At 43.4% G+C, this 26,373-nt stretch overlaps 1 protein-coding gene across 7 annotated transcripts in view; it reads left to right on the forward strand.

Annotated features, from left to right (window-relative positions):
• The first annotated feature begins 17,260 nt into the window (after positions 1 to 17,260).
• Positions 17,261 to 26,373, forward strand: part of Npas3 (neuronal PAS domain protein 3) — an 884,724-nt gene continuing 875,611 nt past the window's right edge. For 6 of the 7 annotated variants that reach the window (XM_042677878.1, XM_042677875.1, XM_042677876.1 and 3 more), the window contains exon 1: positions 17,261 to 17,418. In XM_042677878.1, the coding sequence (XP_042533812.1) occupies positions 17,261 to 17,418 (158 nt within the window). The remainder of the gene's footprint in view (positions 17,419 to 26,373) is intronic. The other variant, XM_042677879.1, reaches the window with a different exon arrangement.

The following is a 26,373-nucleotide window of genomic DNA, read 5'->3' on the forward strand; positions in this document are numbered from 1 at the left end:
GATGGGCTCAAGGCTTGGGTCATTTGGCACTCACATCTATTACTGTGGACTCTGGTGTGTGACTAACATCACATAGACTTACTGGCACAGGTGATGGCTTCTGTGGTATAACTTTCAAAGGAGGTTGAACTAGGACCAGGCTGCAGTGGAAAGGACACCCTAATTCAACACTTTGCAAAGTGCAAAGTGGGACATGGGTGAGGACAAAGAATTAAACTTGTTGTTACTTCTTTGTCCTGAAACCCTGTGAAAGAATAATAAAAGCTAAGGGCTACTGACGAACTGAAAAGTAAGTGACAGGTCCTGGCAGCCTTTTTGGCAGCTTACAAAGTAGTCTATCTTGTGCAGTGGGCAAGGAGAAAAAAACTGAACACCATCCACAGGCCTTTGAGTCACTATTTCTGAGATGATAGAATACCCAAGTGGTCATAGGACTAATGGTCAGACGGTTAGTTGGGAAGATCTGGTAGCTTGGCCTACACACTAAAGCTATAGATACAAGCTTCTAGGACTGCTCTGAAGCTTCAGACTTCCCATCCCTACAGAGAACTTGAATTTTCTCTATGTGGGAAGTCATTGAAGGACCTTGTATTCAGACAGGTAACAAATGGGTGGGAACTTCCTCTTAATCTTTACCTCTACTGTTGTTCTCCAGGATGCTATGTTGAGAACCAGCATAATTCCTAACTGCCTTGGTTCCAGAAAAAACAAATCACATCCCAAAGTGTTTACAACATTTAGCCAACAGCTACCAGTAGAAGCTGAGAAAACAACCCTGGGATTGGATTTTTGTTTTTGTTTTTTTTTAGATTTCTTGCCAAATAGGGCTAGAATATGGGTCTGAACAAAGAGTTGATGGACTTAAAGACATTATTAGGACATATGATTTCCCTGACAAAGGCATCACTGATATGATAATGGAGCCTTTGATTTAGCCAATATGTTACTTTCTACTCTAAGCGCACAATAATACACATTGACAGTTGACTCTGTTATCTCTGTCGTAAAATAGTCCTATAAGATCTGGATCATCATCACTATGCCTGGGAAGTTTCTTTGGGCTCTGAAGACAGCAATTCCCATAACTAGAATTCTGCTTCACTCCAAACTCTAGCAGACAGGTCCAGTGTGTCAGTGGAAGACCCCTGCTGCTTGGACCAAATGATCTGACAGAACCTATGAACTGGCTCTGTGGTGTCACAGATACACTAGAGTTTATGGAAAACTGTAGTTGAACATTCCCAGTTCATACCCATGAGGTTTCAAAACAAGTTTAAGCCATCTTCAGCAGAGAAACATACCCTTCAAGAAAGCCATGAAGACCAGGAGAGAGAATAAGTGAGTGCAAGGAGAGAAGAGAGTGAAAACAGAAATGATGAATGTCGATTGCTAGGAGAATTCAGGTTTGCTTTAGGTACAAAGGTCCCCTGAAATCCTGGAGGCCTTACCTGAATCCATAGGGAAAAGTGGATCCCATGGTCTGGGCAGGGCAGGATAGGAGGGGGCCACCATGGAGTTACACTGCATAAGCCTCCCTGTAACAATGAGTTTGCCATTCAGCCAGGAAGAGTGTGGGTAGATGACAGCCTACAGTGGCAATGACTTGAGTATCTTGTGGAATTTGAACCTAAACCACACTCTTCCCTACTGGCCTATAAACAATGACTGAGAACAGCAGGGTGAGCCAGGGTGGCTACTTCTGCCCAACATGGCAGCCCTCAAACAATCTCTGCCCATGGTTCCTGGCCCAAGGCTCTCCCTGCTGAAACCGCTACACACCTAACTTCATCTTAGCACTCAAATACTAGTCATGATACTTAACTAACAGCATGAAACCTGATCTTGGGCTAAAAACCTATTTCTTCAAGCACAATTGAGCTTTCCTCCAGTTTAGGTGATAGAAATTATTCCGCAATGACCTCTAAATAAACTTTTTTTTTCTTTTGCTGGTCCAGGGGCTTGAACTGAGCTCTTGGGCATTGTCTCTGAACTTCTTTGTACTCAAGACTAGCACTCTCCCACAGCTCCACTTCCAGGTTTTTTCAGTGGTTGATTGAAGAGTCTCACGGGGACTTTTCTTCCCACCTGGCTTCAACCCATGATCCTTAGATCTCAGCCTCCTGAGTGGCTAGGATTATGGGCATGAGCCACCAGCACCGGGCTCTCAGAAACTTTTATATACCCTCATTTTTTAAAACTGCATTGAAACCATAGTTTTGTTGAGTCAGGTGGAGGGAAAGTTCACTGGCAGGGACCCTTTCTATACTTCCTTTTATACTTACCTGAAAGGGGAATTCAGTCCTATTTACTCCTTCCCAGTTATGCCTTACAACAGATCTCCATCAGAGCAAGTTCTGATTTGCTGCTGAGAAGTGCAAGCACCCTGTGAATGAGCAGGTGACATTTGAGAAGCATGGCTAGTTTTAGTAAGAACTTTTCTTTTTTTACATCTTTAGGTGATGGGATTCCCCTGTTAATCTGGAGCTAGATTTCAAAGATTATTGTAAAATATTTGTTATTCTCTTCCTCTGTCTCCATGTACTTTTGTGAGAACTCTAATAGCATTTTTCTTTCACTGATGTCTAATGAATGCTGATTTTTTTAAAAGATGGATCTAATTTCCTATTTTTCCTTCACTTCCTTCCCCCCTTTCTTGGTTTTAGTCTATTTCCCATTGCTTTTATTAAGCTACATTTGAGTTCAGAAGGCTAAGAGAATTTTTCTTTTAAAAAGGAAAGCTTGCCTACCAGCCAGTTTTATATTTTTCCCCAAGCACTCAACAGTCTAATCTTTTTCCCATTTAAAATGAGAATGAGTTTAGCAAGAAATTGACTTGATGTTAGGACAGGAGTTTCGGGAAACTCTAATCTCAGTGACAGCCTTAACAAACCAATCCTGCTCCCTGGCCTTCTACATATGGAACAGGACCTGTTCGGTCCGCCCTCCAGGTAGGAAACAGCCTCTGAAGCATGATTGTGAGGGCTACCTGTTCACCCTGTCTTTGAGTTTGTTCCTCTGTACTTTCAGCCTCTTGGGTCTTTGCAGTCTCTTCCCAACCCTTTTGGAAGTGGAAGAATTTGGGAAGGAAATTGGCTGTTGGTTACCTTTGAAATGTTTGCTCTACTTTTATTATCAGGACTGCACCCAATTTGGTGGTATTTACAATTTCCTTGAAATACTGCGTCTTCAAAAAAGACTCAGATCTCCTTTGGGATACCTTGTTTGTTTTTGTTTTCTGTTTATGTTTGAAGACACTTAATGTTATAAATTTGTTGGCAAGAAAGGGAGACTCCTGCCTCAAAGAAAGCAATAATTATTTGTATCATTGTGTGTTGATTGCTTATTAGTAACTATCTATGCCCATGGCCCTCAAACTTTTGAAGTATATCAGAATCATTGGGAAGGCATTCTAAAACATAGATATGGATCCCTCTTTCAGTGGGTGGTGACTGAGAATTTACATTTTAAGTAAGATATTGGAGGACAGTAATGATGTTGATCTGGGGATGCCATTCTGAGAACCATAATATCTGCCATTGTTTTCATTCCCAATAGGCTAAAATTTCTGTGTTTCTAATGGAATGTGTGATGGCTGTTTAATATCATATCTAAGTGAGTTTTATAGGGGAAATTTTAAGTCTGTTAATTAAGATATTTTAAAAACTGCCCTTTGCAGTTGTCCATTGTCCAACCTTTCTTTGAGTTGTTGTGTTTCTGGGTCTTTATTAAGAAAATTTCAGCCTGTGCCAAGGAGCCCTAGAGATGCCCCTCAGTAGATGAATGGATCAAGAAAAAAAAAATATATATATATATATGAATTCTATACTTCCACTGAAAGGATGATACCACCCCATTTGTTAGGAAATGGGAAGACTTGGGAAAAATCATATTAAGTGAAGTAATCCATACCCCCTCAAAGAAATATAGGTTCTATGGTTTCCCTCATTTACAATAGTTCCTATACGTCTAAGATAATTTTGTCAGATGAACAGAAAAACTGAAAAGCTATGTACACATGACCATATAAGATGACGCTAAGTGAATTGAACCCCAGGAAATGGACCCAATAAGTCTTTCTTTGTTGTTTTTAATGTATTATGTGATTTTTTAAATTTCCTTTGTATGCTCTTCCCTCTATGGTTTATCTGCTGTTGTCATTGTACTTGATTTTGGTACCTGCATCTTGTATACACATTTATTTAATTTGGGGAGGGGAAGGGGGATAACAAACAAGGACACAGGATGACCCATTGCAACAGTGATACTCACAAGACACTATGTTGGAAATGAGCTTTACAACTTGAGGGGGAGGGGTAGTGAGAGAGGTGGGTGAGGGAAGGGATAGTAGGAGAAAAACAAAGGAGGGGGTAGCAATGCTCAACAAGAAATGTACTCATTACCTTACTCATGCAATTGTAACCCCTCTGTACAGCCTCATTACAATACAATAAAATAACTGTTCTTTGCCTTCTGAATACAGTTTTTATTTTTCATATTTACACTATTGCTTTGCGAACTACAGAAATATGTATGTGACCAATTACTTACAAAACAATAACTGGGAACTGAAAAATAAAAGCTATGTGGTAGATGCTAGTTGTATCACATAGTTATTTGAGTCTGTAGCAATTTATGAAGTTTTTCCATCTATGAAAGGAATGATAAAATATACTTTATAGGTTGTTAGGAAGGCTAAAAGAGGGAAAGTGGAGAGAGTGCCCAACAACTCCTGCTGAGAAGTATTAACTCTTCACTATGACTTCTTTACATATAACAACTTCTATTGTTTGTGAGCATATTTTTAAAAAACGATCTTTGGGGACTGGGAATGTGCATTAGTGGAAGAGTGCTTACCTAGCATTCAGGAAGCCCTGGGTTCGATTCCTAAGTACCACATTAACAGAAAAAGCCAGAAGTGGCTCTGTGGCTCAAGTGGTAGAGTGCTAGCCTTGAGCAAGAGAAGCTTAGAGACAGTGCCCATGCTCTGTTCAAGGCCCAGGACTGGCAAAAAAAAAATAATTAATTAAAAAAGATCTTAGCTACAAAGACAGACCGGTAGGAAGAGGGGAGGGTACAAAAATTGTATTAAATATAAGATTATTTGCCATTAGATAATGAAAGAATTGGAATTGGGAATTTAGGGGTTTTATTTATTTATTTTAAATAGGGACTAGGCTAGAGAGACAATCCTTTCAATATAGACTATGTGTACTATTTTAGCCTAACTATTGTGAACTAAATGTTTTTCTTCCTTTTTCTCAGTTGCTCTTGGTTTCACTTTTCATACAGAATCTTACTATGTTGCCTAGGCTGACCTCAAGTGATCTTCCTACCTTAGCTGTCCCAACTGCCTGGGACTACAGAAATGTATTATCATTCCTAGTGATGCATTTTTTCATATTCATACTATCCTCAAGTCCTTGTAATATTAGTAGTAGCTAGAATCTAGAAGTATGCTTGCATACTTCTCAATACTATGCCATCTTAACATTACCCCATCCTGATAACTCTAAGCGGTTGTCTTTTCTAGCTCTTTACAGACATTTATTCATTGCTGTTCCTTCTGATCTTTAATGAGAGCTCCACATGCGAAAAAGAAAAATGCATTTTTAAGGAAACCTATAGTCCTGTTTCTTAAAAGAATACTTGACATGTTATAGCTGCTCTAGAAGTATTTGACAAGATAAATTTACACATCAATGAAAGGAAACTGGAGAAAGAAGGTAATGTCTTCCAAGTCCCAGACTAGTGTTAAAATCCAGGTGTTCAGACTCATGGTATCCTTCTCCTTACCCCTAACTCATACTGCTAAAAAAAAAAAAATCTGTATTTTTTAAGAATCTCTCTCCAGGATTTATGTAATGTTTATTAATTTCCAAGTGGTAGAGAAAAGTGTGTAATATCAAAAAGTGCTTGAAAATAAACCTGCATTTGAGATAAAAGTTTAAAATACACTCAAATGAAAGTAAGGGAGTTGTTATATTGGCGGACATAGTCTTGTCTTTGTGCAGAACTAGACTACAAAGGGTAGATGTCCAAGAGCCCCACCAGAGGCCTCCAATTCTCAAGCTTTTGATTGCCAATAGTCTTTCTAGGAGAGTGTGGCTAACTTTGGTTGAGCTACAAGCTATACGTAGGCATGGAATGGGGACAATCCAGTCTATGCTAACCCCCCTTCTATTCTGAACCTGGGCCAAAACAATACTAGATGACCACATTACTATTGAATTAATAGTATTTGTACCTTTGTCTAGGCTTAAATTCCATGTCATAACTCAAATGAAAATTATACCTGATTACACACAATTTTATATTATACTAGAATTCATACATATTTGCTATTTTTTTTTTAGCAAAAGGAAGATATTTTCTTCCTAAATCTCTTTACCATGGCTTCCTGAGAATCAGAAATGAATCTTTATGGGCTTCACAGGTGAATACCTCTCAATTTGGTTACCACTAGATCTCAAGTAAATACTGTTAAAATTTATCCTCACCACCATCAAGAAGGCTTAGGTCCAATATTTTAGTTTGGGATTAAATGGATTTTTTCTTTTCTTTTTGAGTGAATTTTTAAACTCAACTCAAAACTTATTTTTTAAACGTATTATAAAGGTAATATACAGAGGGGTTACAGTTACATAAGTATATTTCCTTTTCCTTTTGAACAGCATCACCTTATTTTATAATAGTAGCACTCTTAAATGTTTTTATCTGTCCATATAACTCTGTATGATAAAGCCTTCATCTCCCAGCATATCTTCATTCAGTTGTGGCTAGGTGACTAGGTTTCATCAAGTGAGACCTGAGGAACTGTCACTTTCAAAACATCTTTGTGTGTGTGTGTGTGTGTGTGTGTGAAAATACTGTATAGAGGAGTTACAATTACATGGGCAAGATAATGAGTACATTTCTTATCAAGCATTGTTGCCTCTTGCTTTGTTTCCCCTTCCCAACCCTTCCCATCCCCCCTCCAAAGTTGTAAAGTTCATTTTTCAACATAACAACTTGTACATCTCATTGTTGCAATGGGTCCACCTGTATCTCTATTTAAACGATTTGTTTTTTCCCTTCCCCTCCACCACTTATACCAACATCAAATACAGTGAAAGCAGGAATTATACCATGAGGAGGGACATACAAAGCAACAAAGAAATCATCTTATAAATATGATAGAAATAATTGCATGAAAGGAAATAAGTATTCAAAACATCTTAAAAGGGAAAAGACATGTGTTCCCTAATCCTATGAATTGTAATTTGTATGTGGTATGTGATTATCTTGGACTGTAAACACTATTTCAAGGTTTTTCTTTCTGATGATATCATGATATCAGGCTTTCTTTTGCTTTAGATATTTTGAGGGTAGTGTCTTGTGTTTTTTACAGGGACACTGTAGGACTATGATCCTCACCACTACCCTCTCCATGTAGCTGGCAGGAGCATAATGTTCCACTACTTCTCTTTTGTTGGTTGAGATAGGGCCTTACTAATTATTTTGCTTGGGATGGTCTCCAATCACAGTCCTTCTAATCTATACCTCCTTAGTAGCTGGACTTTCAGGAATGAGACACCATCCCTGCCCCATTCTTCAATACTACTAACATAGAGGAACAAGACAGAAAGAACCCAGGTTCTTCAACAGAGAAATGTCTTAGGCTATCTATTTTCAAATATTTGTGTAAGAGAGAGATAAAGTTCTTTGATAAGCAACTATTAACTGCTGCTAATTTCTATTTATATAATACAAAGCTAAGGTGATTTGACATACTGCATATTTTCCCTCTATATTACTGAATATTTTTATTAACAACTTAGAAATGAGGAAATCATAATAAGCCAAAATATCTGGCAACATGGAAATTTCCAAGTAAGTATACTTTGAATCAGTCTTCCAAATGGAACAAAAGAAGGTTTTAAAATTTGTAGTTAGTTTAGATGTTTTCTTTCATAGCATATTGTTCTCAATGAGTTATCCTCCAGTTTATAGTTTTATTGGTTGTGGCCCTCTAAATTACTTTCAGAAAGGATCATTTCTCAGTCAAAATAAGACGTTTAAGAATTGCGGCCAGGCGCCAGTGGCTCACGCCTGTAATCCTAGCTACTCAGGATGCTGAGATCTGAGGATCACCACTCAAAGCCAGCCCAGGCAGGAAAGTCTGTGAGATTCTTATCTCCAATAAAAAAAAACACTAGAAAATCAGAAGTGACACTGTGGTCCACACGGTAGAACACTCGCCTCTAGCTGAAGAGCTGAGGGACAGCGCCCAAGCCCAGAGTTCAAGCCCCATGACCAACCAAAAAAAAAAAAAAAAAAGGATTGTGTCAGTCAGCTCTGTGTAAAGGAACATGGATGGCATTTCTCTGACACACAGCCTTTCTCAATTCCTCTGAGAAATAAGCTCTGAAAAACTGCCTTTAGAAATAAGCGGTCAAGAAATGACCTCTAGAATTTTCATCAAAGGTATAAGATCATGTTAACTTGTATATCAAATGATTAAGTCCCCAATGGTCTATCACCTCTTTGAGATATTTCTTTGATTATGAATCACTGAAAACAAGTACTGATCTAACTGGAAGAAGTTGAGCTACTCTTTTATTTGCAAGTTGAGCTAGTCTTTCATTTGGTCTGGATCTTGAGCAGCTGTCCAGGGTACTTAAATTAAAGCCAAATAAAAATTAGATTAAAAAATAAAGAGAAGGAAGATTCTTTACATAATAATTGAATTTGGTTTTTCCATTTGAGCAAGACTTTTAAATCCTTCTATCTAAGAATAGTGATAAGCAGGTAGGAAATTAATTGTGGTTTCTCATGAAGACCATGATAGAAAGATCATATAGCTCTTTTAGAATAGTCTCATAACAGAGAGTTGACATGATTAAAGATTATTCTTGTAAAATGATAAACCTTGACTTCAACAAGTGCTGGAATTACAGCATATGCACCCAACACATCCAATTCCAAATTTCTTGGAAATTAGTAAAAGTATCTATTACTCCAAAGGTAATATAACTGATGGTCTATACTAATGATAATACTTAAGCTTTCAAGTGAAAGTTAGTATTTTAGGAAACTTGTAGCCACCATTGTGAGCTTGACAGCTTTCCAATGTTTGAAGACATAGTGGGATTTGACAATGTGACTTTTTAAAAATAATACTTCGTAATGTGCTGTGTGAATATTTATAAGATTCTCATAAACCAGTTAGTCAAAATTTTAAAGTGATCAATACTTGAGTGGACAAATCATACATAGATGAAAAATATCTGTAGCAAAACAAACTTTAATGACCATAATAGGAAAAGTTTTATGTGGGTTTTTTTGTTGTTGATTTTTTTGTTTTGGTGGTAGTGGTTGTGGGGCTTGCTCGGGGTCTGGGCACCGTCCCTGAGGGTTTGCTCAAGGCTAGTGCTCTACCACTTTGAATGACTTCTTCACTTCCATTTTAATGGTGGTTAATTGGAGATAAGAATCGCATGGACTCTCTTGCTCTTCTTTTCTAGCTCTCTTGCTCTTGCTCTTGCTCTTGCTCTTGCTCTTCTAGCTCTCTTGCTCTTGCTCTTCTTTTCTAGCTCTTGCTCTTGCTCTTCTTTTCTAGCTCTCTCTGCTCTCTCTCTGCTCTAGCTCTTTCCTCTCTTTCCCAGCCACGTGGAGTGCCAACCTTGCCTGGTCCCAGCAGGTCTACTGAATAAACCTACCCCTTACCTGAAAAAAAAAAAAAAAAAAAAAGAATCGCATGGACTTTCCTACTCTGGCTGACTTTGAACCATGAGCCTCAGGTCTTAACCGCCTGAGTAGCTAGAATTACAGACGTAAACCACTGGTGCTGCTTGAAAAGTTTCTTAATATGAGTCCTTATTCCATGTTACAACTAATTTATAAGACCCTATTCTCTCTGAGCTGGTAAGTGTCTATAATCCCTATACATACTCAAGAGGTGGAGACTCAAGATTGGAGTTTGAAAACAGTCTTAAATCTACCCAGTAGATTTAAGGCTAACTTGGGCAATATAATGAGTCCCTGTCTTGAGGAAGGGAGGGAGGAAGGGAGAAAGAGAACAGGAGGAAGAGGAGAAGAAGAGGAGGAAAGGACAGAGGAGGAGAGGAAGAAAGGCAAGCAGGAATGAAAGAGGAAAAAGAAAGAGAGAGGGGATTAAAGAAAAGCAGCCCTTGTTGAGATTTGAGATGGTAGCAAAAAGAATATCCATACTGAAAAGGCTATTAACATTTAGCCTATCTCTCTTCTAATTATATAACTGTACAAGACTGGAGTTTCTATAGATAATACTTAAAAAGACATTTTATAACAGATTAAGCAGAGAAGAGACACAGGAATCTGTCTTCTACTAAGCTAGACATTAAAGAGAACTAAAAATAAAAAAAAATACCACTATATTTGGCTTTGTCTGAAAGTAAGTTTTATTAAAGTATATATAATGGGCTTGTGATTGTGTTTGTGTGTATGTGTGTGCACAGGTGTGCAGGTGTGCTGGAACTGTATTCTGGGCCTGGGCTGCGTGTCTCTTAGCTTTTATGCACAAGATTAGTATTCTACCATTTGAGACACAGCCTCACTTCTGTCTTTTTCTGGTTAATTGAAGATAAAAGTCTCATGGATTTATTTGTCTAGGCTGGCTTCAAACTGAGATCTTCAGATCTCAGCCTCCAAAGTAGCTAGGATTACGTATATGAACCACTGATGCCAGGCTATCATTGTAATCTTTAAATAAATTCTTACACATATGGTTTAACTTTAAATATGATATAAATAATCCAAATGATAAAATTAAATGTTTAAAAGTTGAAGGGACTTGGAGAAGAATGTTAGTGAATCATTGAACTAAGCGCTACTCTTAATGAAAGATCAGAGTTATTCTTAGTCTAATTGGTTCAAAAGATTTGGAATGAAATTCTGACATCCTTGATTCCAGTCAGAGACATTTTGGGATCTGTTTTCTGAGTTGTGGAGTCACTACACAGGAGTAAGGCCAAATTTTTACTGTCCTTTGTATAGAGAACACTTCAAGGCACTGGAAGAGTGCTTTTGACTTCAGGAATCACTTGTGGTGCTCTTGACTGGTGTCTTTCTTGACATTGACTTCAGGTACACTGTCAGAGTTTAGAATAAAGAATTGTTTAAATACACCAACATTCACAAAGAGATCAGGTAACTATTTCACAATGATAATTATGAAGACATTTTCCTTCCATCTTTATGGAAGAGAACTCATTTGATAGCAAAGTTAAATATCATTTTCCTGGGAGTGAGCACCTTTTTCTGAGTAATTAACATGGATCTAGTGCAAAGTACTCCATAGACAAAAATCCTGTGAGAACTCAATTTGTTTTACAAATAAAGGAACCAAGACTTGAGGAAACCAAGTGTTTGAAGCCATTCTGCTCTTGAACAACCTTTACTACTCTTCTCTTGAGCTTAACGCCAGGCCTACCTCCCAGGACATGTATGTGTTTTTATGTGAAACTGTTGTTGCCCTTCGGGTACTTTTCTGCAACTTCTTTCTGTACCTATCTACCTCTGCTAACAAATTCTTGGCTCGAGGATGGAACTGCATCTGCATGGCCACTACCCAATAAAAATTGACTTTTACTGCATTGCATTAATGCCAGGTTGCTAAAGTAAAGCCAAAAGAACTTAAACTTGTCCTTAACCACTCAGTCAGTAGGTAACAAAGTCAGGATCTTCAGTAATAAACCCGCCAGGTCAGTGGTTCTGAAATAAGGTGCTTGGACAAATTATCCTAGGAATTTGTTAGAAATGTAAAATATTGGCCCTATCTCAAATAGAACTTACAGAATAAAATCCTGTAGAAGGAAAGGCCCAGGATTGTGTATTTCAATAAGCCCTTCTTGTAATTCTAATGTACATTAAAGCCTGAGAACCATCCCTGTTGGTGAAGGGACATAACAGTTTAATAAAAACAGAATGGTTGACTCAGCATGGAGCTTAATAAAACCATTTGTTTGATTTGCTGTGTGATTAGGTTTATACAATATCCTATCCTTCTGAAAATGAAAAATTCATGTAAAAACTCATCTAGTATGGTTGTTTTCATTTTGAAAAAAAAAAACAACAACAAACCTTTCAATCCAAAGCAATTAGCTACTGCTTCAATCAATCAGGCACTGAATTGATACTTCACAATCTGTAAGAAAATTCAGTGGAAAAAAAAGTCACCTGCATGTATTTACCTAGGGAGAAACAAAACATAGTTGTGGGATCTGAGGTGCTAGGACCAACTCAGTTTGCAGGGCCTCCATGCAGATTTGAGTTATGCTGATATAACAGAAGCAACAAAATGAGAACCAGCAAATGGGACTCCTTTATAATCAGAAGTAGATTTAAGATCATTTCCCTGAAAATCAGTACTATTTCATCTACAAAATCAAATGCACTATCATGCAAATTAAACAAAAGCAAAAAAAAATTATTGCTTAGAAACAAATTCTTCTAATATGTTGAGTATATCCAGTTATTTTATATTTAAGAAAAAGTTTATCTTTAGTTGGATGTTATTGGTTTGTATATGCTTTGGAATAATATGTGCCACAATATTTTATCCAAAATATACAGATTTGTGGGGCTTTTCCTCAGTCATACTAATTTTTCTAAACAGTTTCTCCTGCCTGCTGAGGAGTTTTTAAAAATTGATAAAGGATTTTCTTTTCTTTAACCAAACCTCTTCTTTGTCTAGCTATATATTTATAAGGTCTCCTGAGAATTAGTTTAATGTCATAGCTTGAGATTTTTCAGTGTCTAACATATGTAGTAGTAAGATCAAAAAAATCCTCAACCCTTCTTATATATTATATATGGACACACACACACGTATATAATGATTTATTAGATATTCTCTCTTAATTCCTTAGGTTTCTTTCTAGAATATTAAGAAAAAACATATTGCTAAGTTTACATTCTTTTCCCCATCCCCTGATCTTACTGTTTTGTTTTTGAATGGACTAGAGAACATGTTAATAGCATGGAAAATTTAGCAATAAGAGCTTGAATTCAATTTGGATTGAGGAGTGATGATAGAAAATAAATCAAATATTTAACCCTTCTACAGAATGTAAAATCTCTCTTATGTGGTATGGTGAGATGAAAATATTAGCTATGGCTCTTCCTACAATGAATTCTTGTGGATTGTTGTCTGATATGAGTTTCTTTAGAGGAAAAAAAATTCTCTGAATACAGCAAAATTGCTTCAATAAAAACATCCAACACTTCAGAGCAAATCATTTCTCACCTTTATTCATTGCACATAGGTTTTGATTCTATTTTTTTCTGCTTTGCTTTATCTTATCCTGATCTCTGCATAGTATTTTATTTTCCCCTGAAATATCTGGCAAAAATTAGATATAATCAAGCTTCCTAGCTTTCCCTTTCCTACCTGTCATGAGCAGCATCTGATAGTAAAGAATAAAAATCTAAATCAAACCATTTAAACAAATGGAAATAAATTTCCAGAGAGTGGATACTTTATCCTATGAGCAAAAGACACAGTAGGCTTTTGACAACAAAGATGAAGATGCAAATATGCAATTGTAATAGCTGAGTATCTGTCATCTGTCTGCATTCAGGGTTAAACATCACACAATCCTCTTCTATATCTCTGCACACTAACATGTAGATTTGGGTGGGGATAGTTGCAAACTGTGGAAGCATACAGTTTAGTGCTAACTGGAGTCCTTCTGGTTGGGTGAATGCCAAAGCAACTTTCAAAATATTTCAAAACAGCTGCCAGCATGTAAAAGATTTTTAACTGAAGGAGCAGGGCTATGAATCTGAATTACTAATGAGACAATAAACTTATAGTTTGCTGAAGATCCTTAATGAACATGAAAACCGGCAGATCCAATAAGAAATCTGTACTTATTGCCTGCAGACCAACCTTCTGAAGCTATGCATATAGGGCTAAACTATGAAAACAGGCTTACCATGTCTCTTCTAAAGTAACCTATTCTGCAAGCCTTCTTTGAGTATTTTGAGTATTTCTGTTTTGAAAGAGAAAACTTTCTTCAGCACAGGAATCATATTCCCCTAAAATGAACAATTGGAAACTTAGAACTTCGGTGTTGAATGTGCTCATTTAATGATTTTAACAGTATAATATTGAATGGAAGAAGCTTCACTGCTTGTAGTTTAAATATGTAACAACAGATCTCACATCTCATTTCTATTGGGACAAATTTGTCTTCCAGCCTTCTAAGAGAAATTTATCCTCAAAAAAACAGGGGGGGGGGTGAGGAACAGAACAGGGTTACACATTTGCAGACCAACTACCCATTTTGAAAAATAAGTAGGGTGTAAGATGCCAGCGCTGGCCTTGTCTGTAGTTATAAAATTTGTATTGAAAAATTAGTGATTAGTCTTTGTCTACAAATATAATGCATTTTGGTCATATAGAAAGATATTAAAAGGAAAAGTAATTAAAAAAAAAAAACCAAACAAACTTCTTTTGGCCAAAGAACATTTTTCTCTGGCTTGATACAATGGAACAGCCTCTGGCTAACAGACATAGCTTGAGATATTGCAGGGCAAGACTGGAACGATTTGGAAGCAGGAGCCACTTGACAGGGACCTCCCTCACTGGTGGGCACAGGCTCAAGTGGCAGCCTTAACACCTAGCCAGGACAGGCTGCAAATCAGACAAATGCTGTGTTACAGAATTCGGGTTTTGTTTTTTTTTTCCGCCTCACTCCTTAGCCCTTTCCTGGGCTTCTTTTGGCCTTTAATACTGCAATCAAAAGAAGGGAACTTCCCCCAACCTCTAAAAACATGCCTGATCCCTCTAAAATGAGCATGATCAACGAAAGGCTGCTCAGTGCCAAAGAGTGGTATTTGAGTGCCCTTCAGACCCTGCTCTGAGGATGAGGAGGAACGGAGCCCCAGCGGCCTGTGCGTGGAGGGAGGTCCCACTTTTTTAGTGCTTGTCTGGGGGTGGGAGTGGGGGGCTTCCACCAGCTCCGCCCCAAACCCCCATGCCTTCAAACCCAGTACTCGGACTGTGCCTGGGGGGGGGGGGCTGCCTTTGATTTCTAGTCGATGAACTCAAGAATGACCCGAAAGAGGGGACTGGGGACCTCTTCTAGGTCTCCAACGAACTCGTGGGATCCCTCCACAAGCCACAGATGCTCATTACGATTCCTTTTCCGTGCAACACGTGGGGGGGACGAAGCCGTTTCATATCTCCTGGTATTATCTGCCGTCCAAAGCATTTTCTTTGAGAGGAAAATGGAAACGCAGCTGCGCCGTGGGCCCGGCCAGCGAGAGCCGAGGCTCCCTCCCTCCGTCTCCCCGTGGCGCCCGGGCGCGGGAGGCTCCTCCGGAAACTCATTTGGGTTGGGGAGGCACCGAGGTTACCCTGGCCGGCGCGGGACGCCGCTGGGGCGAGGATTCGCCTTTGTGCGGCTTGGCTCTTTTCCAGAGCCACAGGGTGGGAAGGAACGCCGGGGTCTGCAGCGAGGCCAGGCTTTTAGCCTCCAGATCCTGTGCGGCGTGGCTCAGCCGCCCAGCCCCTGCCTTTCTCCGCTTTGGCAACTTCTGGCCCCATCCGTCCCGGCGCTCTCAGCCCCGGCGGGCCGGCTGCGCCCCAGGCCCAAAGGGTTAAGCAGGTGCCTCGCCGAGCGAGGCGCTGTTGGACGAAGGCCTGAGTGGCGCGGCTGTGGTCACTGTGCTTTCCCCGGAGCCCAACTTGGGTTTGTGTGGAGGGTGAAGAGACTTTAGTCCCCAGGCTGCCGTGCGTGCCCCGGCCTGGGCGTGCGGTGAGTGGACAGGAGGACAGGTTGAGAGGGGGTAAACCCTCCACAGCACCGGCAAAGCCGGGCAAGATGTGCCTGCGCCCCATGGGCTGCGGGCCCGAGCCCGGCATCCCTCCGAGACTGCGCCCACGGCGCACAACTCTGCTCCATCTCTCCAGCCGGAAGGAAGAGGAGAAAGTGGAGCCATGGGTGTGTGTGTGTGTGTGTGTGTGTGTGTGGCGGGGGAAGGGGGGGTCCTCGCAGGGGTACAGGACACCATCAATTCCCGCCATCCCCCCCCCCCGAGTTCTGCGAGCCTCACTCTGGGTTCCCGCTTCCCCCCTAAGGACAGACCGAGGGAGCCCGGTGCAGAAGTAGCCCCGAGACTCAAGCCCCTAGCAAATAAATGCACGTGTTTCCTCTTTTTGTTTCCCTGCTGGTAGGAATTCGCAGAGTTCCTCTCAATTGTGCCTGCCAATTTATTCCTTTCCAGAGGGGGTAGAGAATTGGGACACCGGGGCACACCCTGATCTTTCTAGCAAGACCCACAAGTCTCCACCACTCAAGTTTTCCCAGGACAGCCCGCCGGCGCGCGGGGGAGCGGGAAGAGCCCTTTCTTCCGGGGGAAGTAACTCTCCATTGTACAAAAGCGGCTTCTTCTCGCCCCTCCGCCTTCGCACACCATCGCTCCTCGCTAAGTAGCAAGTTCTGCCGGAGTCCAACTTGAGCTTGGCCATGCTAGCGTTGCACGCTGTGCTGAAGCCCGGCCAAGAGGGGGTCCGGGACTAGGAGCGGAGGTGGTGCGCCTCCATTCCCACCCCCCGCGGGCTGGAGTCCAGCTAGCCGCACGCCGCGGGAGGCTCGAGCCTGCCTGGATGGTGGCTATTTCTCTAGAGAAGGCAGGGGAAGAAAGCGCGCCTCGGTCTTGCACTTTGGGTCGGAAGTGCGCGCTGGGTGTGTGTGTGTGTGTGTGTGTGTGTGTGTGTGTGTGTGTGTGTGTGTGTGTGTGAAGGGGCGGGAAACAAATGCCCCCTCCACTGCCCGTCATTCCCGTGCACCGGCCAAGTCTTCGCCAAGCCTCCCGGTGCATCCTTCCTCCGCCGCCCCCTCCCCTCCTTCCCTCAGCTGGGCTCGCGCGGCGCAGCCCGAGCAGCCAGTGAGAGCAACATCCTGGAAAGAGGGGGGGGAGCGCCACTGCCCCCCAAAAGGGAAAAAGGCCCCACCCTGACACGTTTTGCTGTTTGCAAGTCCTTCGCACACCCCCCGCGCCGCCTCCTCGCGCTCTCGGCCCCCCCAGCCCGCTGCGCGCACATCAAAGCGCCTCTCCGCCGCGCACTGTGGCCGCGGCTCACTAATGGGATTGCAGGCTGCTGCCTGGCTCCGCTGCTGCCGCCGCCGCTGCTCGCGCTGCTGCTGCTGCCGCCGCCGCCGCCGGAGCCCGAGCCCGAGCCCCCGCCAGCCCGAGCCCAGAGCCGCAGCACCCGGGGGCCCAAGCCGCGGCGATGATCCGAATCTTTCCGGATTTCAGCGTGCAGGTGACGGCCGCGGCGGCCGGCGGGGCGGCCGCGGGGGTGCCGGCCGGTGCGGGCATGGGGAGGGCCGGCGCCGGGGCCAACGGCACCCCGCAGAACGTCCAGGGCATCACCTCCTACCAGCAGCGGTGAGTAGTCCCGCCAGAGCTGGGATAGTGCCCCCCGTCCCGGGGGCCGGGGTGGGACTCACTTTGCTCTTGTTTTGTGTCCTACTATACACGCTCATCACCGGGGCTCACTTTGCGTGCCCCCCTCGGACTGTAGAGGAGGAAAGTGGGGAGGGGGGGATTACAATCCAGATCGAAGAGCACTCCGGTGCTCTGGCGAAGTGAAATCAGCCTTTGCCCCCTGCTTGGCCCCCCCAAACCGAGCGTCTCACCCCGAGTAGCAGAAGAGTTGCAGCGAAGTCTGAGAGCACCTTCCGCACAAGGTGCTTTCGCAAAGTTTGGGATCTCTGTCCCCTAACAGCAGATAATTTTTTCAATGCCTCTGCTCAGCGCAGATCCGGTCTGACGGACAGCAAGGGGGGCAATTGATCACCGGAGGCGCGTTGATCATTTGTTCCCAAGCAGACCAGAAACGATTTTCACGTGTAGCCGTAGTCTTGGAATTCTCTATAATAGTGTTAGCATGTCACCTGTTACTACAGGGAAATACGACATGAAATCCGAGTCTCTTCAGCGCTCTTAAGTATTCATCTAAGACGTATTATAATGCAAATGGGTAAGAATCAGAAGTGGTAGTTAGGAAGCAAATTGAACAAACTTAGGCTAGATGGTGAGAAGGAAGTTTTAAAGTATTATTTGTTTACGTTTCTACTAAATATATTTGTAGATTTTTTTTAAGAATGAGTCACTGAAATAGAAATTCTTTGATTCGATTAGAGGGAAAAAAAGATATTTACCAAGACGACAGCCGGAGAACCTAAAGTTTTTCCTTAAGGACAACTTTGAGTGTTCCAAGATTTTTTTTGAAAATGTAATACACAAAAATTCACTGAGAAAAACTAACAATGTAGTAAGAAGGGCAAACTCCAATATGTGGGGCTTAATTTTATGGTAGATGGAAGAAAAAAAGAGCACATGAAAAGTGTGAAATTAAATATTTGTGTTTCCCAGATTGCACACGATTAAACATTTGAGAGATTTGCCAGTGGCATTTAACTTAAAACACACATAGTGCATAATTCAAATAACAAGTCCTGTTTTTACCTTGTGTTGAAACTTCATTGATTTGAGACCCCTTGATTTAATCCAACAGTATTTAAACCGAAAGGTTAAACTAATCTATCATTGCCATATTTTATGTCTTCTAACCAATGGCCCAGTGACCAGCACAGATTTTGCATAACACATTGAGTGTTTTCCAAGTTCATGCTCAGGACTGCAAGTATTCTCTAGAAGACTTCATTATATGCTCTGCTTTTTGTCGGGAGTTGAAAAAGGAGACTTTGATTCGAAAAGGAGCTATTCCTTATCAAAGATTTTTTTTTTTTTACTTACTTTTTGTTTTACTTCAGTGATTACAAGAACCTTTAACACAGAAGATCTGGGAATCTTACAAACATAAAGGACTAGAAAAGAGTTAGGTTTTTTTCTTGTCATGGTTTTCAGGTGTGTGTATGTGTGTGTGTGTGTGATTCACAAAACATTTAAATGACAATAGAATCTGGCAGTCACTTTAGGAAGTGTAGGCAATAGACACAATACTGTGGTCTGTGTAGCAAAGTGTCAGGGGTCAGAAATGTCAGATGGCCTTTGGATGATTCCAGGGACCTCTGAAGACCTTAAGCTGACCTAGAATATATAACTTGGGCATAAGAGCAGTCATGAATTTCCAAAATTTAGCTTTGCTCTGAATGTTAGTGTGCCCTTTAGGGAAAAAAAATAATCTTGGGGCCCATTTTTTCCTCTAGTCAGGATCATCCAGAGGTAGTCACTGTCACCCAACACTGTTTTGCAGTGGGATGGTGCTTTCCACTTTTCTCTTTGAAATTGGACCACTTGTCAAGGTTCTGAATTCCAGTGCAGCTCTAAAAAGGGAAGCTTTAAAAACAGGCTTTAAAAACAATCAAGTCTAAACGTTAGCCTTTGGGAGGTATTATTACGTCCCTTGATTTTTATGCTCTCTTCTATTGACAGAGAGGAAGACAGACAATAGCTGTGGAAAACATTGCCTTCTTTGGTTTGGTAACTCAGATATGATGACACCTGTTACTGTCCTTCATTGCAGTTAAATTTGGGGGCGGAAGAGTGAGTCACGAGGGGGAGGGGGGGGCAAGAAAACCACTGGCAGGTGTTTGAGGTAAGGTTAAGTGAAGAGTCTCCTGTCTGTATCACTTTATGAGGACCTTGAGCCTTTAGGCTTCAGTGGTTCTGAGGGGTAGACTTAGTTTTTACCCTGAGACCTAATAGGTATGTTAAAGTGAAGGTGTCCTTTTGGGGAGTCTTATGCTGGGATGAGATGGGTGCGGTTTTTGTTTTTGTTTTTTAGGCAGACTGCCTCTCTCTTGAGAGAACACAGCTCCTCTCACTTGTCACCTTTGGCAAAAATACTCTAAGCTGACATCCCAGAGCCAGAATACCAACTAGCAACCTGCCCTCTCCACTACCCAGTAGTGAGCTTCACTTCTGCTCATTTCTCCATCAGTCTCATTTTCTCGTACCTGTAGAGTTTACTCCAAAGAGAACTCAAACATCATCATGCAGATAAACACTTCTGGTATGTGAAACACTTAGGCATTTGGTGGAGCTTTCCAAGTCTCAGCCTTGGCTTTCCTGGAATGGTAGGACCCCCAAGAGGACCCTCCTCTGATATTTTACCCCCTCCCCTTAAAGTTAAAAGCAAAATGTGAAACCTCAGGTAAGACCGATGTTTCCCATCAGGCTTTTTCATTTACTCTACATGGAAAATCATTGAGTCCATCCTTCTTGCCTGGTTGACACGTGGCTGACCCAAGCCTGTGAAAAAGCTGCTCTTGAGCTACAGAGTGGCTACGTGGAGAAAATGGTCTGCCTAGGGTCTAAGCAGGTAACAGGACTCCAGAGCTGGCTTTGCATAAGTGACCCTTTTAAAGGCCTATGCTGAGCTATAAAATGGGGAGGTGGCTTTGGGCTGGATTCCCCATGCCAGCATTCCGGGGGCCAGGAGTCAGGTACCAGGACCCGAGTCAGGAGAGGTGTTACCCTCGAACTGCCTTTCAACACGTGGCGATTCACCTGCGAACTCCGGGCTCTGCATGTTTGTGCCCTGCGTGCCGAGAGTGCAGACGCTTCCGCTCTGGGGGACGTGGCTGAGGAGCGCCAGAGTCACCAGGTGCCCGGGCGGCAGCTGTGCCCGCCCACGGGGCGACGGGCGCGCTAGCTGGGCCAGCGCAAGTCCCCCCCTCGCACTGATTTCCCCCCTCGCACTGATTTCCCCCGTCCCCGACGGCGCGTCCGGCGAGACGGCCCGCCTGAGCTCCCGCTCGTGGCCTCCCAGTGCCTCTCTCTCTCTTTTTTTCCTCCTGGCTGCGATACTCTAGAGAAGGGAAGTGTTTGAAATTGCAACTGAGTGGCGGTGTTGCGCCGGCAGCCGAGCTTCCCAGTCCTTCAATGGGGGTGGGGGGTGGGGGTGGAGGACTTGAAGGGGAGAGAGGGAGGGAGGGGGGAGAGGGGGGAAGAGAAAGGGGGTGTGTGTGTCTGTCGGAGGGAACGAGAGAGAGAGAAGGGGGAGGAGGGGGGAGAAGGGGGTGTGTATGTCTGCCTGCGTGTGAGAGCGCGCCCGGGAGCAAAGCAGCTGGAAAATGCCCAGAAATACTTTCACAGCGGTCCAGCGGGGAGCCCCCTCCGCGTCCTCCCCCTCCCCGTCTCCCCCGGCCTAGGCCCCCCGCCAGGAGGGTGTGTGTCCCCACCTGCCGCGGGCCAGCTCGGGTGGCGGCGCGCTAGGGCGAGAAGGGGCGGCGGAGGAGCTGGGCCGAGCCGCCCGCGGGACCGCGCGTCCGCCTCCCCCGCCGCCGCCGCCGCCGCCGCCGCCCCCTCCGCCGGCCGCGGGCCTCTGCGCCGGGCATGTCTCCGGAGCCCCAGCGGCCCGGGCCGCGGGCGCTCTGCGGCGCATGGACGGCGGCGCCGGGCCGGCAGGGGGAGGAGAAGGCGCGCACGGCGGGGGAGGCGGCGACCTGCGGCTGGGAGCGCCGGGGGCGCGAGGGGACGGCCGGCTGCCGGCGAGGCTCCGGCCCCGCTACTTTTCCTTAGCCTCCCGGCTTCGGCAGCACGGCGGCCACCGCCGCCGCCGCCACCACCACCACCACCGTAGCCGCCGCCGCCGCCGCCACGGCCACGGCCACGGCCGCCGCCCGCCGGGCAGCCGCTGAGCGCCGCGCACGCCCGCACTCACTCCCGCCACCCCACGCACACGCACACCCCCGCCCTCCCCACGCCCCCCCAGCCCGGGAGGGGGGGAGAGAGGCAAAAAGTAAGAGAGAGAGGAAAAAAAAATAGCAGGAAGATGGCGCCCACCAAGCCCAGCTTTCAGCAGGATCCTTCCAGGCGAGAACGGTAACACTTTTCTGTTTATTGCACCCGCCGCCGCCGCTCCGCCGCGCCGCCGCCGCCGCCCCCCGCGCCGCCGAGGTGGCGGGGCCCGCCGCGCAGCCCGCCTCCTGGGCCGCGAGCCCGGGGGGACCCGGCCCGGGGCTGTGGCGGGGCGCTCGCCCGCGGCTCCGCGCGGGGCCGGCGGCGGCCGGCGGCGGCGCCAGGCTCTCGGAGCGGTCGCACCTCCTGGGCGGCTCGGCGAATAGAGTGACTCGCTGATAGAAAAAAAGAAAACAGAGAGAAAGAAACGAAAAAAAGCAAAGAACAGAAAAGAGAGAGGAAGAAAAAGAGGAAAAACAAACAAAAAGAGACAGAGAGACAGACAGACAGAAGGCGCTGCTGCGTGACGGGGAGGGCGGGGGCCGGGGATCCCCGGGGCCGCCGCAGGTCCCCTGGCAGCTGCTCTCTAGGAAGGAAGGAGGCTGGGGAGGGGGAGGGCGGGCGGGCGGGCGGGCGAGCCGGGGGAGGCGGGGAGGGGAGGAGGGGAGGAGGAGGGGGGTGGCGGCCGAGGGCGGGAGCGCCGAGCTCGCGCCAGGCCCGGAATGTGTCGCGCAAGGGGCCGCACCGCACGGTGCAGCTAGGCCGGGCGCAGAGGAGCCCGGCGCGCCGCCTCTCCTCCCGCCCTCCCCGCCCTCCCCGCCGGCCCGGGGACTGTGCCCTTAACGTGGGCAACTTGTGGGTTCTCAGCTCACCCCTTCCCTCCTCTCACCGCAACCGCCACCGCCCCCCTCCTCCTCCCCCAGAAAAAGAAATAAAGCAGAAACCCCGAACATTCAAACAAGCAAACAAACAGCGAGATCCAAAATGTGTCAGCAGTTGGAGCATCCATGCCCCGTTAGTTACTGTTTGGGGGAAATCTGTGTTTTCAAAAGTTCCTGGTGAGAATTGCATATCCAGGCAGGGAAGGGGCTCAGTCGAGCATGTCGGTTTGAAGTTAGTTAAAAGTAGTGGAGCCAAGGGGAAAAGGAGTTTGTGTTCAAAATATTCCTAACTGTCCTACAAGAACAGCATTGTTAGATTGTAGCCTAACCAAGCACCCCGCCCCTACCCTCAAACGTGGTTTTCCCACCCGCTGTCCACCCTGCCTACTTTGTTTGGAATCCTATTTGCAATTAATTGACAGCGTTAATGACATTAATTGCACATAGCATCTCGGTTTGAGCAAAGTGAATATCTCTTTCTGTCGGTGAAAAGGAAAGGCTCGGTAGGAAGTATGAAACGTTACCCACTGATTCACGAGGAAAACAAATGCAGAGATGCACCCCCCAAGCAGTTTACTTTCCTAGCAAGCTTAGGCGCACTTGAAAGAAAGTCTAGGGAAGGGCTCATTTGTAGGATTTAATTATTACACGGACACTTTTATTTTTTATATAACACACATCAGGACAAGATAGGGACATATTCAGCCATCTACTTGTTTAAAAGCTCATTGTATGTTGTTCGTTTCATTCATATATTCGGGAGAGCAGAATGATCAGAAATAGGGAAATACTTCTGTTAGGTGTATATATATATATATATAATGGACTAATTCTAAACTCTATATAATTCTGTAAAATTAGTATAACAAAAAATAAGTCACACACCGTCCAGTTGTTAAAGATGTTAACTGCTATATATGCACCATTACTTATGATATCTCAAGAGAGGAAAAAATGAACATTTAGTTCTTAGGTATTAGTGTGAATTCATGAAGAATTCACTTATTAAATATTTTACTCTTCTAGGTAGAAACATTTATTTCTTAGAGCCTTGTGGAAGTTCCCCCATTTTTATTTAATATAGTGATTAATACTTTTGAAATCAGAAATCTATAATTGATACCTTCCTCCCTTCTTTCCTTCTTTCTCAGTCCTGCTAGTAGTAAATGTATTTGCTGGGATGGCCTTAGTAATCTCTCTAGCAGAGGCCTATTTGTGTGCCATTTTGGGAATTTCTCTGAGATAGGAATCTTGAAGATAGAATTAATTTCTAGAGGAAACTTCATAGCCTGTGCATGAGCGCGTTCTTTATCACCTGTCTCCATTTGGCATTCGAAGAAGGTAAATCAAAGTGTGCGATTTGTTATTCTGCTCCACTTGAGAGCTGAACTAAATAACACTTGGTCTGAAATTCTGATTGAAGTTGTAGGAGGATATACTGTATTTAATTTAATGCCCTTTAATAGCATCTTCTTGTTCAGCTTGGATGCTGTCATTTTAAAGGTTGGATTTGAGAAACTTTAACCTATAGTGAGAAGAAGGAGTAATAATGTGGTAGGGGACAGAAAAAGCATGATAGGAGAGGAAAGAAGGAGTTATAAACTGTTTCAACAGTAATAACCACAACTTGGCCCATTATCCAAACAGTTGTTTTATGCCCCAAGGGTTCACTTTGTTACCAGGGCTTTAAATGCTCTTAACACTTTAAGTGTAAACATTACACAAGTAAGTTGATTTGGTTTTGTAATGAGAAATGGGATATGGGAAATCAGATGCATTGTTCAGGAAGGTTGGTTTTTCACCCCCCCCCCCCCCCCCCCAGTTATTTGCTTGAACTAAGTAGTCATTCCACCTTTGTTGCTCTTGGTGCCAATAACTTGCTGGTCAGTACTGTTCATTCTCTACAGCCACAGCTGAACAAATATGTTTGTGGATGCTGATTTTCTGTGGACGTGTCCTAACTTGTATCCTCTTGTTTATTAAAAAAAATGGCTTCCAAATTATTGTTTTACATAGGTGTTTACCGACACTTTTCTAATTATAGTTTATCAAATACACTCATCATCAGAACTTAGATAAATCTATCTTTTGTATTATTCTGTTGGTTTATGAAATGTCTGGGCTGCCTATTATCATAGGCACAAAAATCATCTCATTACAATATATTTACAAAGTAGAGAAACTTATTTTTGACAATGTCTTTGGTTATAATTTTAGTATTCCTTCAATTTCTCTGAGTCATACAAAAAGAAGTGTTTCTTTAGAGCCTGGGAGAGCAAGTCAGAAACCTTGGGTTTATAAATATGTTTGATTTTTCTTTAAACTCCAATGGGCTGCAAATTATATAGCACTGCCACAGAGTTGTTCCACGATGTGGATGTATAACCAAGAAAATTAAAGAGAAGTGTCAAGCATGTGATATGCTCATGCTGGTTTGCAAAGCTTATTCCAGGAGCACCGTGGTGCTTTGGTTTAAAAAGTAAAGATGGTGGTAGAGACTTTTGGGGAGGTATTTCTTTGTACAGTGTAAGTTTCAATGGTGATAAATGATGATATGTGTTGTCTAACACTTGCTTATATATATATAGCTCCACAAGATTGCCCAAATGATAATCGAAAATATGAAATAGGTTGGCCTTCATATCACAAGGCCAAGGGTCTACAAATGGAAAAACTGAAATAATGAAATATTTCCAAGGCAACAGACTGTCAACAAGAACTGTAATGCATGGGTGTATCATAGATCCACCAGAGAATATTAGATCATATAGCTCCAGAGTCAGGAGTTATAATGACCTTTATTATGTAGGACCCTCCCACATTACAAAAGCCTTTCCAGATGTCCAATTTCTGATTTACGAATTGAGGGACAAATAGCTTCTCCATGTGTACAATACGCCAATCACTCAAGTTTGTTTTCCTACAAAGAACAAACAGGAATTTGGCTTTATTTATGTTATTTTTTATTTGTTTTGCTTGTTAAAGTTGCACAAGTGTGTTTTTACCACCTATTGATATCTTATGGGCAAAGTTTTAGTCCCCACATCTCTATATATTGTAAAGTGTGACTTTTATTTTTTACTAAAAGTCATTTGTAATTACATATCTCAGGAATGAACTAGTAAGAATTATCTTGCCCTGTAAATATAATCCACAGATTGGAAGATTTATATAGTTTTAGTACTGTGTGTTTTCATTATTTATAATGGTTACCTCTGTGGTAGCAGTGATTTTATAGGCTCGCTGGAGTTTCTATGACCCTTCAACTCTTTTCCCCTGCATCAGATTTTAGTCTGAGATCTACTGGCATGTTAACATTCCATCTATTTGAAGGACTATCTGCTGTCCAGGGTCCTCTGAGAGGTTTCCTATGACAAGAAACAGGTGTATAATTCCAGGAAGCAACATTTTGGGGCAAGGAGTTAGAAGAGTAACTTTGACTTGTTATTTTGAAAACTGTAGATTTTCCTATTTGGGGATATTTATGGGAAAACACCACCAAGTTTTCTAAATCATTCCTAGTCATGTTTTCCCTACAGGTTGCTGCAAATACTTTGGTATTAGTAATGACCTAGTGTAAACCTTAGTCTGTTTCTTGCCTTTCTGCAATTGCTGTGGTCCTTTTTGATGCAAAAATGCTCCCAAATTTAGAGAAGATTAAGCCCAGGGGGTAGCAAGAGATAGCCAACCCCATGCTATGCTGATTTTTAAAATTTCTTCACTGAACTGGTTTAGAATGTAGCTTCCAGTATCCACAGACATGTCTTAATTGCTTAGGGCGAATAAGGCAGAAACATAGGATATTGTTATA

This window comes from Dipodomys spectabilis, unplaced genomic scaffold (genome assembly GCF_019054845.1).
Source record: "Dipodomys spectabilis isolate Male_0828 unplaced genomic scaffold, ASM1905484v1 ptg000042l, whole genome shotgun sequence".
In the NCBI taxonomy this organism is placed as follows: Eukaryota; Metazoa; Chordata; class Mammalia; order Rodentia; family Heteromyidae; genus Dipodomys; species Dipodomys spectabilis.